The sequence below is a fragment of the Cyprinodon tularosa genome, unplaced genomic scaffold (genome assembly GCF_016077235.1).
Source record: "Cyprinodon tularosa strain WSP-4 unplaced genomic scaffold, ASM1607723v1 ctg151, whole genome shotgun sequence".
Taxonomy (NCBI): Eukaryota; Metazoa; Chordata; class Actinopteri; order Cyprinodontiformes; family Cyprinodontidae; genus Cyprinodon; species Cyprinodon tularosa.
This window is the reverse complement of record NW_024038343.1, coordinates 586,318-599,938: the sequence shown is the minus strand read 5'-3', so window position 1 is coordinate 599,938 and position 13,621 is coordinate 586,318. Positions and strand designations below refer to the sequence as shown.

The window sequence follows — 13,621 nt, the reverse complement described above, 5'->3', positions numbered from 1 at the left end:
TTTGTTTCCAGATAGAAAACTAAAGCTAAGAAAATCATATTGTCTCTATGGTGGAGGCACAGTTAACGATTTCCTCTCTTTTACAGATCCAATGAGCAGGTGCCTTTCCAGATGACCACCACTAGATGTCAGCAATTGATGATGCAAACAGAAAAGTTGTGTCTCAAAAATCAATAATGTGAGCCTCCTACCTTGTTCCCCCTCCCTCTTTTCCACTCCATTTCTCTCTCTGTCCTCCCCAACTCTCTCCCTTCTAGTATAAAACATCCCTCCACACTGACAATCAGACGTGAAAGCGCCTCTGTTGTGACTGCAGAGCCAGTTAAAGCAGCAGATGCCTGGATGACCCCTCCTGGATGAGCCTGAGAAGATCCTACCCTCCTTCACACCACCTCTCTCACTCTGAGTCTCCTCCTTAAGTTTAAAAGCTGATAACGACTAAGTCTGTAGGAGATTCTTTCAAGGGTTTTTTTTTTTCGTTTTGGAAAAAAATGAGAAGATCAGGGGAAGCTGACATGAGAGGGGATGCTCCACAGAGAGGCATGAAGACCACATGTCTGTGGGCCGCAGCTGCTCTTCTGTCACTCATCTCTCTTGTGAGTTAAATGTCATTCTGATTTGACCTTCTTCTGTTATTTATATTCTAGATTTTTAGATCTATATAAATGATTTGTGCACTCCTGAAATAAAAAAAAAAGCTTCAGTAAAGCTTAAAGTAATCTTTTCTGAATATTTCTGTGATGATTTAAGCCTTCTGTTCTGTTGTTTTTGACATTAATGACACATGAGGATCATAGTTCCAGAAAAGTCCTGTTTTTACAGCTTTCTAATACGTTTGCATGCAGACTTATATTTCCACCAAATGAAAGAAAATTGCCTGATTCCTTAAGAAACACCTTCCCCGCTGGATCTTCTTTAGCACCATCCATCCATCCAATAGTTCCCTTTTTCATTTCTCCAATTTGCAGATGTGGTTTGGAGAAAGTATATCTGACAGGGCGAAGGAGAACAGCCTGAGCCCATTATGACAAATACACCAGAATGCTTGCAAGCTCAATGCCTTGACAGTTTGTGACAACCCAATTCCTTTAATCCCCGAAGAGACGGTAACCCTTCACCCGCTGATAAATCTGTCAACAAAGCAATCAAAGCGGAGCAGGAGCCACTCCCCTCTCAGACATTAAAAAAAAGAAAAAATTCAACAAACTTAATCCCTACAAACTTGACTGGCCTTAAAAAGCTCCTGTGGTGTTATCTGTGTTTAATTTGCATAGTGATGGAAAGAAGTCAATTACTATTAATTATTCCCTACAACTTAATACCCATTATCGAATTGAATTCACCGTCTTGAAAACCATAAACTCAATTTCACAGCTGACTAAGCGCACTAATCATTTGCCCCCCCTTCCCTTCTTTTCTTATTTTATGGAGGCCATCATGCTTTAAAGGAAAACAATTCCTCGATTCCACAAACAACAACATTCCCTATCATCTGTTTCCCCCCTCTGTCACAATATACCGAAGACAAACATTAATTATTAGAGGTGGTCTAATTTCTTTAAAAGAAGCATCATGGAAGAGGGAGCTGATCTCCCAGCATCAGACAGGAGTGTGTGTTTTTTTTCCAGACTGGGCTGCCAAATTGCTTTGCCATGCTTTAATGGGATGATCATAATTGTTTCGTACTTGCTGCATCCTAAGCTTTCGCCTGCAGCTCCTTCAACAGATTGACAGACCCATGGGAACCTCACAAACTTATTTTGGCCGCCTTTGAACCAAGTCGTGTGTGAAATAATATGATTATGCATTTTTCCTCTGGGTAAGTTGGAAAACTAGTGGCTAAGGATTTTTTTTGCCCCTCTCTTCTCTTCCTTTCTACTTCCTTCTCCTCAAACTGCCCCTCGCTAATATCCTGCAGTCTGTCCGCGTACAGTATTTATCCTCCTCAGAAGTCATGGTGGGTAATCATGCCCTGGTCTCTTAAAGCAAAGCGGTAGCGATATGACTCAGTCTCCTCCTCAGCTGCCTGTGATGTCTCGACACACTTTGTGATTTGTCATCATCTCAGACCCCCCCCTCAGGTAACACTTTGATATCACTTGCTGAATGTGGACCTAAACTCTTAGTGGGTCTCAAATGCCCCCATTTGATCCATCATCTTGGCGACAGGAGTCCAAACCACAGAAGTTAAGTTCAGCCTAAATGAAGCCTAAAAAAAAAAACACTCCTTAACTACTTCCTCATCTTAAGAAACATAAAGGTTTCCATACATTCCAGCTTTCAGGTCATCCAAGAGTCCTGAATGTGATTTTAAAATAGGCTTTAGGTGTGAGGTGTGCTTCCTCCTGAAGCAAAACTCTAACCTCCTTACCCTTTAAGCTGATTTGATTTCTAACACCTGAACCCCACCAAGTGATCACATCTCCTGCATCCATTTGTCAAACCTCTGCCTGGACAGCATCTGTTAATTTTCCAAATACACAGCTCCCAATCAAGGCTCCCTCTCCATTCTGTTAAACCACAACTACAAATCTTCCCTCCACACACAGCAGCCAACACATCCAGGTAAATGAAAACTGACACACACTTTCTTTCTTCCTCGCAAGGTTTTTGTGTACGAGCCCACCGCAGTGCCACCCGGCTCCTCCGGCGGTTCTATTAACGGTTGGAATTTGTTGGTTGTTTGGGGGTCCGGCCCATAGAATCTTCTCCGAGCTCCCGGGGGAAACCGAGGATGGGGTGGGGGGGGGTTGTTTATCTTCCCGTTTCAAAGAGCGGACGCCTGCACCTTATCACAGCCTCGCCAAGAGTAGATAGTATTAAGGTTTGTCCAACAAGCCTGCCTGCATGCTGCATCTGGCAATCTGAGAGTCGTTTCCTAAAGGACTCCTGCATGCCGAAGCCGTTTGCCGTTATCTCACCGAGGGATTCTGCTTCGCAAGCTGAACATATAGAAAAAATATTAACAGGTAGTTAAATGGGCTTTTCAGAGGGTTGCAGAATGAACTGGAGGTAGAAATGTAGGAAAAGAAAAACCTGTAAAAAATGATTTGGAGAGTTGTTTAACATCTTTAGATTGTAAGCCCTAAATTTGAGCGATTCTGTGGTTAAAGGTCAGTTTGCCTTAAAAAATGTTGATTTATATTAATTTGAAAAGAGAGCGTTTTAGGAAAAACAGTTTGAGTGGCTCAAAACATGAAAGGAACTCAAATAGAAATGTTTTACCTGCAGCTTTAAAGCAGCTGGGTTCTTCTATTTGTTATTCTGACAGATTTTAGAACGTGGTTAAACTTTTGAATTGTTTGTTTTTTATAGCTTGTCTATTCCTGCACATTTTGAGCTTAAAAAATAAAGTGTGCTTTTAATTCATTGAAACTGGCAAAAAGTTTTATCCGTAGTTATTTTATGAGATGCAGACGCAGGACTATGCATCTGTGATTTTTAACAGTTTATGGACAACGGGGAACCTTTGTCAGGGATTGTTCTGGTATTTTAGGGAAAAAAAGAAGGATCCCAGTCTTATGAGTGATGCTGATAGATGCTGATATTGTGCGCTAATGAAGTGAAGACTGTAGCTGCTTAATAATAAAAAGTGTTTAGATTCTTTCATTGAAGACATTTCTATGTGGATTTCCTTTTCCGAGTAATTAATGTGAACATGTTTCCTGGTTCTTTGTTGTAGGCGTTAATATTTACTTAGTCCCACTACATTGGTTTTTATACTTGTAAGATATTTCATGGTGTGAGTTTTAGATTATTTATACATTTTTCTTCTCTGTAGTGTTTTCTCTTTGGAAATTAACTGACAGATTCATCACTTAGCCTTCTTAATCAGACCCACATTGATTTCTGATGATGCAGATCTCATTTTAGTGATGGATTTCCCTTGATATAAATATATATATTTTTAATGTTGCAAAAAAACTTAAAATAAAAGTGAACTTGATCTGGTTCCTAAATGATCTTCAGCTCAATCTTTCCAGACTTAGCAAACGTTTTAGCATTTATTTTCCTCTGCATTTTGATACAGAATAAGCTAATTGACTGTATGATCTGGTGAACTGTAAAGTGCCTAGAAATGACATGTGTTGTGAATTGGCACTATATAAATAAATAAACTGAGCTTTAACGCAATCTTTTTTCAGGATAATATTTACACCTGTCATATTTTTAACACTTATAAAGCTTTCATCTAATGACATGTTTTAGATTAAGTTTCCGTTATAAATTACATTTTATGTTTTTAATAATAAAATTTTACAGATTAAAGAACCTGATCTTTACATATTTAGTTTCTAGTAGCGATTTGGTGCCACTTTTTAAAGAGAAAATGTCTGTTGTAGTTACAGTAAAAAAAAAAAAAAAAAAAGTTATAATTCAAGTTTTATACAGAAATTATCAATTCAGTCCAACAATCCAATTAGTTTGTTAATTGAATACCACTTTGACTATTTGCCAAACAACATAAATGTACCAAGAAAGTTTAAGATATTATATAAACATTCTGGTGGTTTAAAATATTTAAATTAAACCATCTTTGCTGCTAGACTTTAGGATCACATTGGCCAAATGTTAAAAAGTTTCATATGAAATTAATAATGAAGATTAAGTGTAGGTGTATTAAGTGTATTAAGTAGCAATTTCACCTTTAATAAACTTGGGAATCTTGTTTATCCTTGTCTTATATTCATAAAAACGATGTATTGACAAACCAATATCAGTTAAGCCCAGAGTTATCAAAGTGTGACTGTTGACCTTTACGCTGCCAGCTTTGTTGTTCCATCCTGCAGTTTCTCTTCACTCCACTCGGGAGTATCTCTTTCAGGCACATTCACGCCTCCGACACACACTCCCTTTGTACCTCGCTCAAGTGTTTCTCCAGCCGAGCATAAGGGAATCTTGGCCCGCCGTGTGCTGGTGCATTCAGTCGAGGTGTTGCGGATGTAAACGTTGCTTAAATCAGGACTGCCTCAGATCTACCTAATCTCCCCAGGCTGGATTACAGGTTGGGCTCTAATCCGTGAAGTGGGGGTCTCTGTCAGTGTGCTTCCCTAATCCAGAGACTGTCAGGTGCTTTAGATGAAAGCTAATTGCATGTCACAGTTTGGGGACCAAACATAACGCTGGCAACAACAGTGCAGAGCTTCTGGAGCTGGGAATTAGGTCTGAGGATGACTGGGCACACACACTTCAGATGTACTCAGGAAAATGTGATCATCTTTGAAGAAGAAAACAGACTTTCACTCATATCGAACATTAAGTTACTCAAAACAAGAGTAAAATATTGTTTTTATTATTTAAAAAAGTGTGCGCCAGTGGAGTCCCTGATAGGAGCTGTATGCTTCAAAAAATATTCACACAAACACAAGTCCTACTTCCAGTGATAAGTCTGACAGGCATTTAAACCAGCTTTGACTTGCTCACTAATATCCTTGGATCTGGTTTCAGGATTCCACTGAGAGCAGAAACCCAGTTACAGCGACGCATCAGTAATTACTGAGCTACCAAAACGATATTTCATTTGGTGATTAGAGACTACAGTCTTTCAACAACTCAGAATAGATATAGTCATGAGAAATAAATGAGCTTTACAGCTTGGATTGCCAGACAAAGGTCCATTAGGAGATAGTTTATTCTTTTACGATTACGGAAAGGGTCTAAAATAAATTAAACAGGCGTGGGAGCAGTTTTGCTGTCATTTGACCTTGGTATTTCCTGCCAGATCATAAACACATTGTTCAAAGTTACCTGTTGTAATTTCCTTTCAAATCGAACCATTCCAATATGTTAATTATAATATATATTTAAATTAAAAGAAAATAAAACTTTTCTCCCTCCTCACCAAATTCCCTGTGTCTGTAATGAATACATCCCTATTGAAGCTAAAAAAAAATGTGTTTAATTAACATTTTAACTGTAAAACTTCTACTTATCTACCTGTTCATTTTATCTCCATATGTTTCGCTCTCACTTTTGGCTAAGACTAATAGTTTCTATCTTTAAACACATTTACATTTAACTCTCAGCACCAGGTTGCTGAGAAGAAACATTCAGGTTGAAAGATCACATTGCCAGATATCACCGTTTGCTTTCATCGGGACATCTGTCATCGAGACCTCTTCAAAACAACTGGAGGCCATCTTTTCAAACTGCTGCACTCTGAAGCAAAGCGCATGAAATGAACGCATGCTTCTGGAGGAGGATCACAGCTCCTACTACAGTTTACTCTCTGAGAACACTGCACACAGTCTGACCTACACTGCTACAATGTCATTCTTTGAACTTTCGCAAAGAGAGAAGACCTTATTCCCAGCACATCGATCGCAGGGTGAAAAGTACAAAATGTAAACGCTTCGACCAGATGGATCTACTGTCACACTGGCTGGCTGCCGGGTGGACATCACTGTCTGTGGGGTGTGAGGGAAATCTTCGCGCTCTCATCTGTGTGATTGTTAAACGAGAGGCAGAATGAACCATCAATCATCCATTCAGGGCACATTCGGCAGGTAATAGTCCGCTGTTGGACCACGTCTCCAAGACGCTCGTCATTCATCTCAGTGTATAACAGAAACACCCCTTTAATGTTGATTAAGACATTTTCACATGTGTGAGATGTAGTTATACCTTTAAATGATATGTTACAGGAGCTGACGGGCGGTGGTGGTGGGGGGGGAGCACGGCTGTAGCTGCTGCTGTTTTCTTGGTTTTCACCAATAAGGATCATAGATAAATATGGAATTATCAATTTTTATTTTTTTTGAAAGATTCTGCTTCCATACATCCAGCTATATAAATCTCAAAAATGTTTTACAACATTCACAAGAAAACTTGACTTTTACATACAATTTTAGACCGACTTAATGCAGTCGAAAAGAAAAATAACTACAGCAATAAACCTAGCACACCCACCATCCACCGCTATTTGGTTGGAGGCTAAAAGTGTGATATTAAATCTAGAGTTTGAAAGTAATTTACAGAAAAATTTACATAAAGGTTTTTTTTTCCTTCTCTTTTTTAATTACTCTCTTATATCCATTGTCATTTTTTTTATTTAACTTGGCTCTTATTTAATACAGATACATGTATTTTTGGAGCAGCTTGATTTGCAGACATTTTTAGAATAAGCTGAATTGATCCTAAAGCTTTGAAACATTAGTTTAAGGATCTGAATTAATTGTTTCTTATAATGAAAATCTAAATTCTAAACATAAGCATTAGAGATCTTTTAACAAAGCTAACAAACTGAATATGTAAAGACTTCTGATGCCTTCACTGTTTTACCATTCAGAACTAGTTTTGCTTGGGTTTGGGAATATTGCTCCAATATAAGTGGGAATGTCAAACCTGATTAAATTTTTATTGTAGCTCCACCAAACATATTATTCATAAAAAAAAACTTAATTGATTAGCCATTCTATTTATCAGAAGACTAGTACACCGTGTGGGCTGGCAGCTTGTTCAGGTCAGACTTTGCCCTTTGTCTTCTTACTCCTTGGATAGGCTTGAGCCTCTTTTCCTTTAATCCTGAACTGGAATAAAGGAAGTTGCAGACATCAGATGAATTTTACATTCCCATCCAACCACCATTTAGACTTAATATTTCACCTCACATGCAGGGTGGAGAGGTATTTGATATACTGCAGATTTTGCAGGTCATTCCATTTGCAAGCCACGTAGAATTTACTTTTTTTTTTTTATCATAGGTTGTTTTCAGTAGTGGGTAACTGAGTCTAATCCGATAAATTCCCTAAGTCCATTTGTGTGATTTTTACATATTTCATTTCCACTACATAACAGAAGTACAGTGTTTCATTTTCGGTGACATCTAATGGACAGACAACACACTGCAGTGAAATGAGCAAAGGGACTATGCATGTGGTGGTATACTTTGCTACTAACAGTCTTTGTGACTGTGACCTCAACTCTCTTCAGGTCATTGATCAGGTCCTGCTGTGTAGCAATTTGTCTATCCCTCACCTTCCTGCTGATTATTGTTGCCCCACCAGATGAGATCTACCATAGAGCCGCACACTAAGTTCTGACTTCTTTAACTTCTTCCATTTTCTTACAACTGCTCCAACAGCTGTTTCCTTAAGCCGTTTGCCTATTTCCCTGTAGCCCATCCCATCAGGTCTAGTATTCTATCCCAGAAGTCCTTACATAGCTCTCTGGTCTTGGCTTTTTTGGATAATGCGGGTGTCTTGTTTACACAAATACTGTAAGTTAAAACCGGTGCACAGGTGATGAGTGGAGGACTTTTAGACTAGAACTAACAGGCCTCTGAGAGTCACTATTACTGGTTGATAGGAGTAAAAATACTTATGTCGTGCTTTGAAATGTATATACATAACTTAAAAAAAATTAAAAAGAATGTGCTTCTACATGCGATGGGACAATCTGCAAAACTGGCAGTTTATTAAATACTTGCTACCAACTGTATGTTCTTTAGACTCTGAGGGAAAGATGTAGTAGCTGAGATGGGCTGACACAGCTTCATAGAGAAAAGCATAAACTGAGATTCACACCTTTTTATTGAGAAACCTGGACTCACTGTACTGTCAATAAAAATCTGGCTAATTTTCAACTGGGATTAAAAAGTACAGTTGAGACCACAAAAAACATGCCAGCCCAGCTCAGTTACAACGATTTAGATAAAATCACCCTAACTATGCAGAAAACACACAGTGTTACACTACAATATCACCAGGTGTCTATGTACTCATTTAAGTACTAGGTAGTTGCATGGAAGAACTTGATGCATGGATGCGCCTTAATTTTCTTTAGCTGAATACAAACAAAACTGAAGTCATAATTTTGGACCAAAGAAGAGCGATAATGGTAAGCCAGCAGCTGTAAACCAATGATCAGGCAGAAAATGTAATTATAGTGCTATACTCAGTTCTGAACATTTAAAGGCACATATAAAGAATTAGAAAGTAGACCTATCACCTGAAGAACATTTCTAGAATTAAAGGAATAATGTCACAAGATTGGAAAGATTATTTCACGAGCTTAGCTTTGGTCACTGCAGTGGTGTGAAAAGTGATTGAAAAGTTGATCATAGAGCTGCCGTGTATCCAGAATGCTGTTACCGGTGTCCCCATTAAAGTCGAGCACATCAACCCATTTCTAAAGTCCTACACTGGCTCCCCATATCTCAGAGAGTAGTCTTTAAGATGCTTCTCAGTCTAAAATTCACTAAATGGCATTCACAAAAATATTTTACTAATTTGATTCAAGTCTATGCCGCATACCTGGAACCAGATCAAATGTGATACAGAACCTTTTAGATATGCTCCACTAATCTGGAACAAATTTACTATAAAAGAGCTGAAACCCTACATTTTTTCTAAATCAAGGTTAAAAACTTATTTGTTTAGAGTTGCCTGTGGATGTTATATTTAAACAGCCCACTGCTTCCCAAGGGGGTGGGTTAAATGCAGAGGTAAATGTCTCCAATGTGAGATCAATAAAGTTCAATTATTATCAAACTGCCAACTGAAAGTTTTGTCTAAAGCCTAACTTGTCTTTAAATGTCCTTAATATGACAATGACATTTTCTTTCCTGTGTTTTTATTATGTTTTATTCATGTATCATGGGTATTGGTCAGTAAAATCTTTGTAGTTCTTTACTGCCAATATTCATTAAAGTTATAATTCAAAATGGTAATAGAAAGATGCCAAGGATAATGAAGCTTTGCTCACTTAAAATTATGTTATTTATCTTTTGATCTCCAGTTGAGCAAACAGATTCCAATGATGTTCTCGAGCTGAAGGCTCTATTTAACCAATCATGTTTGTCTTTCCAGGTGACCAGTGCTGATTCTCCAAACTCAGGAAGTCCAGACTTGAGACAGAGCTCCAAATCCAAAGTAAAAACCTACTGGACTGAAAGCAACAAGGCTGTCTCCATAAGTCGTCTCCTGTCTCAAACCATCTATGGAAAGGAGAACTTTACCTCTGTGGATCTGAACTATGATGAGGCAGACTCCTACTCTAAACAGGAGCAGTGGAACTGGCTTTACAACATTTCGACTCCACGTGATCCTCGATCTCGGACAAAAAGAAGGCCTATTGTCAAGACTGGGAAGTTCAAGAAGATGTTTGGCTGGGGTGATTTTCATTCCAACATCAAGACTGTAAAGCTGAACCTGCTCATCACAGGTAAAATTGTGGATCATGGAAACGGCACCTTTAGTGTCTACTTCCGGCACAATTCAACAGGCCAGGGCAACGTTTCTGTTGGGCTCGTTCCTCCAACAAAGGCAGTGGAGTTCCAGGTCCACCAGCAGCATCAGCACTTCCACCATCATCACCAGCAGCAGCAGACGGCCCTGGAGACCAAGGACACCAAGCTGTTCAACTGCAGGGTGGAGTATGAAAAAGTGGAGAAGGGCACCAGGAACTCGCTGTGCGCCCATGACCCCTCACAGAGCTGCCCACAGGAGCAGACCCAGAGCCATGTGTCCTGGTTGTGCTCTAAACCATTTAAAGTCATTTGCATCTTCATTACCTTCTACAGCACTGACTACAAGCTGGTGCAGAAGGTGTGTCCGGACTACAACTACCACAGCGACACCCCTTACCTTCCCACCGGGTGATCACATGATCAAACAGGATCCAAGAAAAGACAACGGCTGTGGCCCGGATCCATTTCAGAATCCAATTCCAGATGTTGACAGATTTTCTTTTATATCCTTGTGACAAGATTGATATGATTCCAGTGAGGAACTCCAGCCTGAGGTCGTTGTGAAAGCATCTAGGGAAGCACTTCTAGGCTTGCAATACCCATATTATATGCATAGCTGCTTACATGGAAAGGAATCTCTCAAGCCAACTGTGAGGGTGTGCTGATTGTATTATGTAAATATTCTGGACCCAATACAAAAAAAGACCACAAATTTCTTAATGTTTTTCCTCCTGCTAATTTACTTGTTTATGTTGATGGTGTATTTCCGTCTCAATCATGCTTTGTGTCTTCTTCAATCAGTCTCTGGTAATCTTTGCAAACGCATAAATGTCAATGCAAATAAGCAGAATCTGTCAGTGTGTGTTAGAGGGCGTAATGGAAAAAGCAAACATATTTCGAGTGGTGTTGTTTTCTGCAGTGTGGTTCGTTAGAGTGAGTATATCTCTCTGATATCGTTGTCGGACTCTCATCCATGTTCATGCATGAACCGAATGTGGTGAATTGCTAAATAGGGCCCTTTTATATTGTCATTTTATTGCACCTGTCAAAAGAAATCTTCGTCAAGTCTCAACTGTGACAGGAAACAAGGAGAAAACAGTACTTTTGGTTCAATTCTGTGTCGTCTGTTTGGAGGTTCTTGGGCGGCACTGAATGACACCATCACGGAGCTCCAAACAGATCAAAAATGTTGCAATAAATGAATAAATACTGCAGAAGACATGTAAGATGACAGAGATACAGAAGGTTACTTTCTGTGCAGTGCTTTAAAAATATTCTAAAATAACTGTGTTCTAAATCTGCTCCTTTCTTAGTGATGAATTTAATTTTTCTTAGGAATTTAAATGTTGCTTTTCTGTCTGTTGCATAAAACAAGCATGCTGTAATAAAATTCAGCTCCTGCTGCACAACAAGGAGCCGGTTGTGAAATTTGTAATAGCAGCTACAACCCTGCAGAAATGACGTATCCATTTTAGCACGCTGTGATAATCATCTGCACCAAATAGTAAAAAGAACAGTTTGTTTAAAAATATAGAATAAAATGAAAACAATGAATGTCAGATGATATCTGTAGGTTCATTTTAAAAACGCAATAAAAATCAAGATTCATTCTCCAACAGAGGGAATGCGAATTAAAACAGCAGGCGCTGATCACATATCAAATGTTTGCACCTCTGGTTATCAAAAAAAGGCAGATTATGCATCAGACTAACACTTCTGCTAATGACACTGGATGTTGCGATCAGCTATTAAAGCTTCATTACATAAATTGGGAGCCAATGGCTCCATGCGAGGCATTTGGAGAAAATGAACACAGTAAAAGAGGGAGCTCTGCAGAGTCAACAGCAAAGAGTAGAGAATGAATTAAAATGCCAATAGGAAACCTGTATGAAAAAAAGAAAAAAAAAGTACAAATGTGGACCTAGGGGCACAATCACTGCTGTCTATTTAAATTCAGTCTTCTTTCACTGTGTATGCAGTCGTATGCACGCCGCTGTTAATAGCAGCCTGGACCACTTCCAATATGCGAAGGAGGGCTGAATTTTCTGACAAGGCGGCCTAAAGAACTCATCTGCCAGTGGGATGAGAGAGCAAAGAGGAATTTATGATGTGGAGAAACGAGGCTGGCAGAAATCACTGGAAACACCTGACTCGTAAATTGAGAGCATGTTTCTGTCAGTGAGAAGAAGGAATAACTAATGTTTTAGATTGCTGCTTGGGCCAGTTCTTTCATCTCAATAAAGTGACTTTGATAGTTTGCCGCCCATAGAAAAATGTGCCAGGGACAGTTTGTTAAGCTTCAAAGAATTAAAGCGGCACTTTGCTAAGACAATGCAGCCTCATTATGCACATAATCTGGCAAGTGTAAACAGTCTGGAAGGGAAATGTTGGGTGTGAGAGCTGCTAAGAGACAACTGTAATAGCATATTTTTCTGCGTACCCTTTAAGACCCTGACAAAAATAACCGTATTAGTGACAAATCAAAGATCATAGAAATAAAGAAGGCTGTGATCGTTGATTTAAACCTATGAATGGATCAATTGTTTAGTCTTCCTAAACCTGGTTGCTTTATGAAGGGCTACAGCGTGAAAATCTTTGCCAAGTCTGAGGGAAGATATAATGACTTACTGAACCCAAATATGGTAGCATCCAAAAAGACTCTTAATGGATAAAATATGGGACTTTTTTCTGATTTATTTAAATCACTAATTAAATCTGTGATTTTTCTATATTCATTAAAGACATCCCGGGTTTGGCAAACCTAAAATACTACCTCTATTAAACTCTCTTAAACACTGTCCAATGGTTCTGTCAGGGCTCCTATGTCAGCTGACCTCCATTCACTATTTTTATTAGCTGTTTGGAGGCCTCTTCTCTAACTCATTACTTGATTCATCACATCACATCTTATGCCCCCTGTGTCTGCTTTACTTCACCCAGATTGGTTAGATATTTTTTATTAAATATTAAATATGTCTAAAGTAACAATGTTTAGTAGATGGAATATTTTTTCTGTCCAAAAAAAATATTCTACGCTAACTAAGGTAGTGGCATTTAAAGTTAACATTGGCTTTGGCACGTTTAAACCGCATGTTTAAGTTTGAACCTCAGAATGAAATTTCGGAGACATTCTGAGTTTTGCTAAATACTTTTAAACTGTTATAACTTGAAACAGAGACACACCTTAATGCAGGGGAGGTGTGCTGCCAGTATTAGAAATGATATCAAAAATGTATACTAAACTGTTATTTAGCCGACTAATCAAATAGTTTTCACAGAATTATTTTATCTCAAAACTTAAGGTAATTCAAAGTTTTAATTCATACCACACATTTAAGATTTTTTTTTACATTATTGATCGCTTACTGCCATTTTTAGAGGTGTTTAAAAATGGCTCTTTGTTTACATGATATTTTTTGCTCTTAAAGTTCG

The 13,621-nt window shown here is 38.6% G+C and overlaps 1 protein-coding gene across 1 annotated transcript; it reads left to right on the top strand.

The window, feature by feature from the left end:
- Window positions 1–250: 250 nt before the first annotated feature.
- LOC119779770 (neurexophilin-1) lies at window positions 251–13,121 on the top strand. The gene is made up of 2 exons (XM_038279550.1): window positions 251–596; window positions 9,810–13,121. The coding sequence occupies exons 1-2, from the start codon at window positions 492–494 to the stop codon at window positions 10,599–10,601; spliced, it is 897 nt and encodes a 298-aa protein (XP_038135478.1). The 5' UTR covers window positions 251–491; the 3' UTR covers window positions 10,602–13,121.
- The last annotated feature ends 500 nt before the right edge of the window (window positions 13,122–13,621 follow it).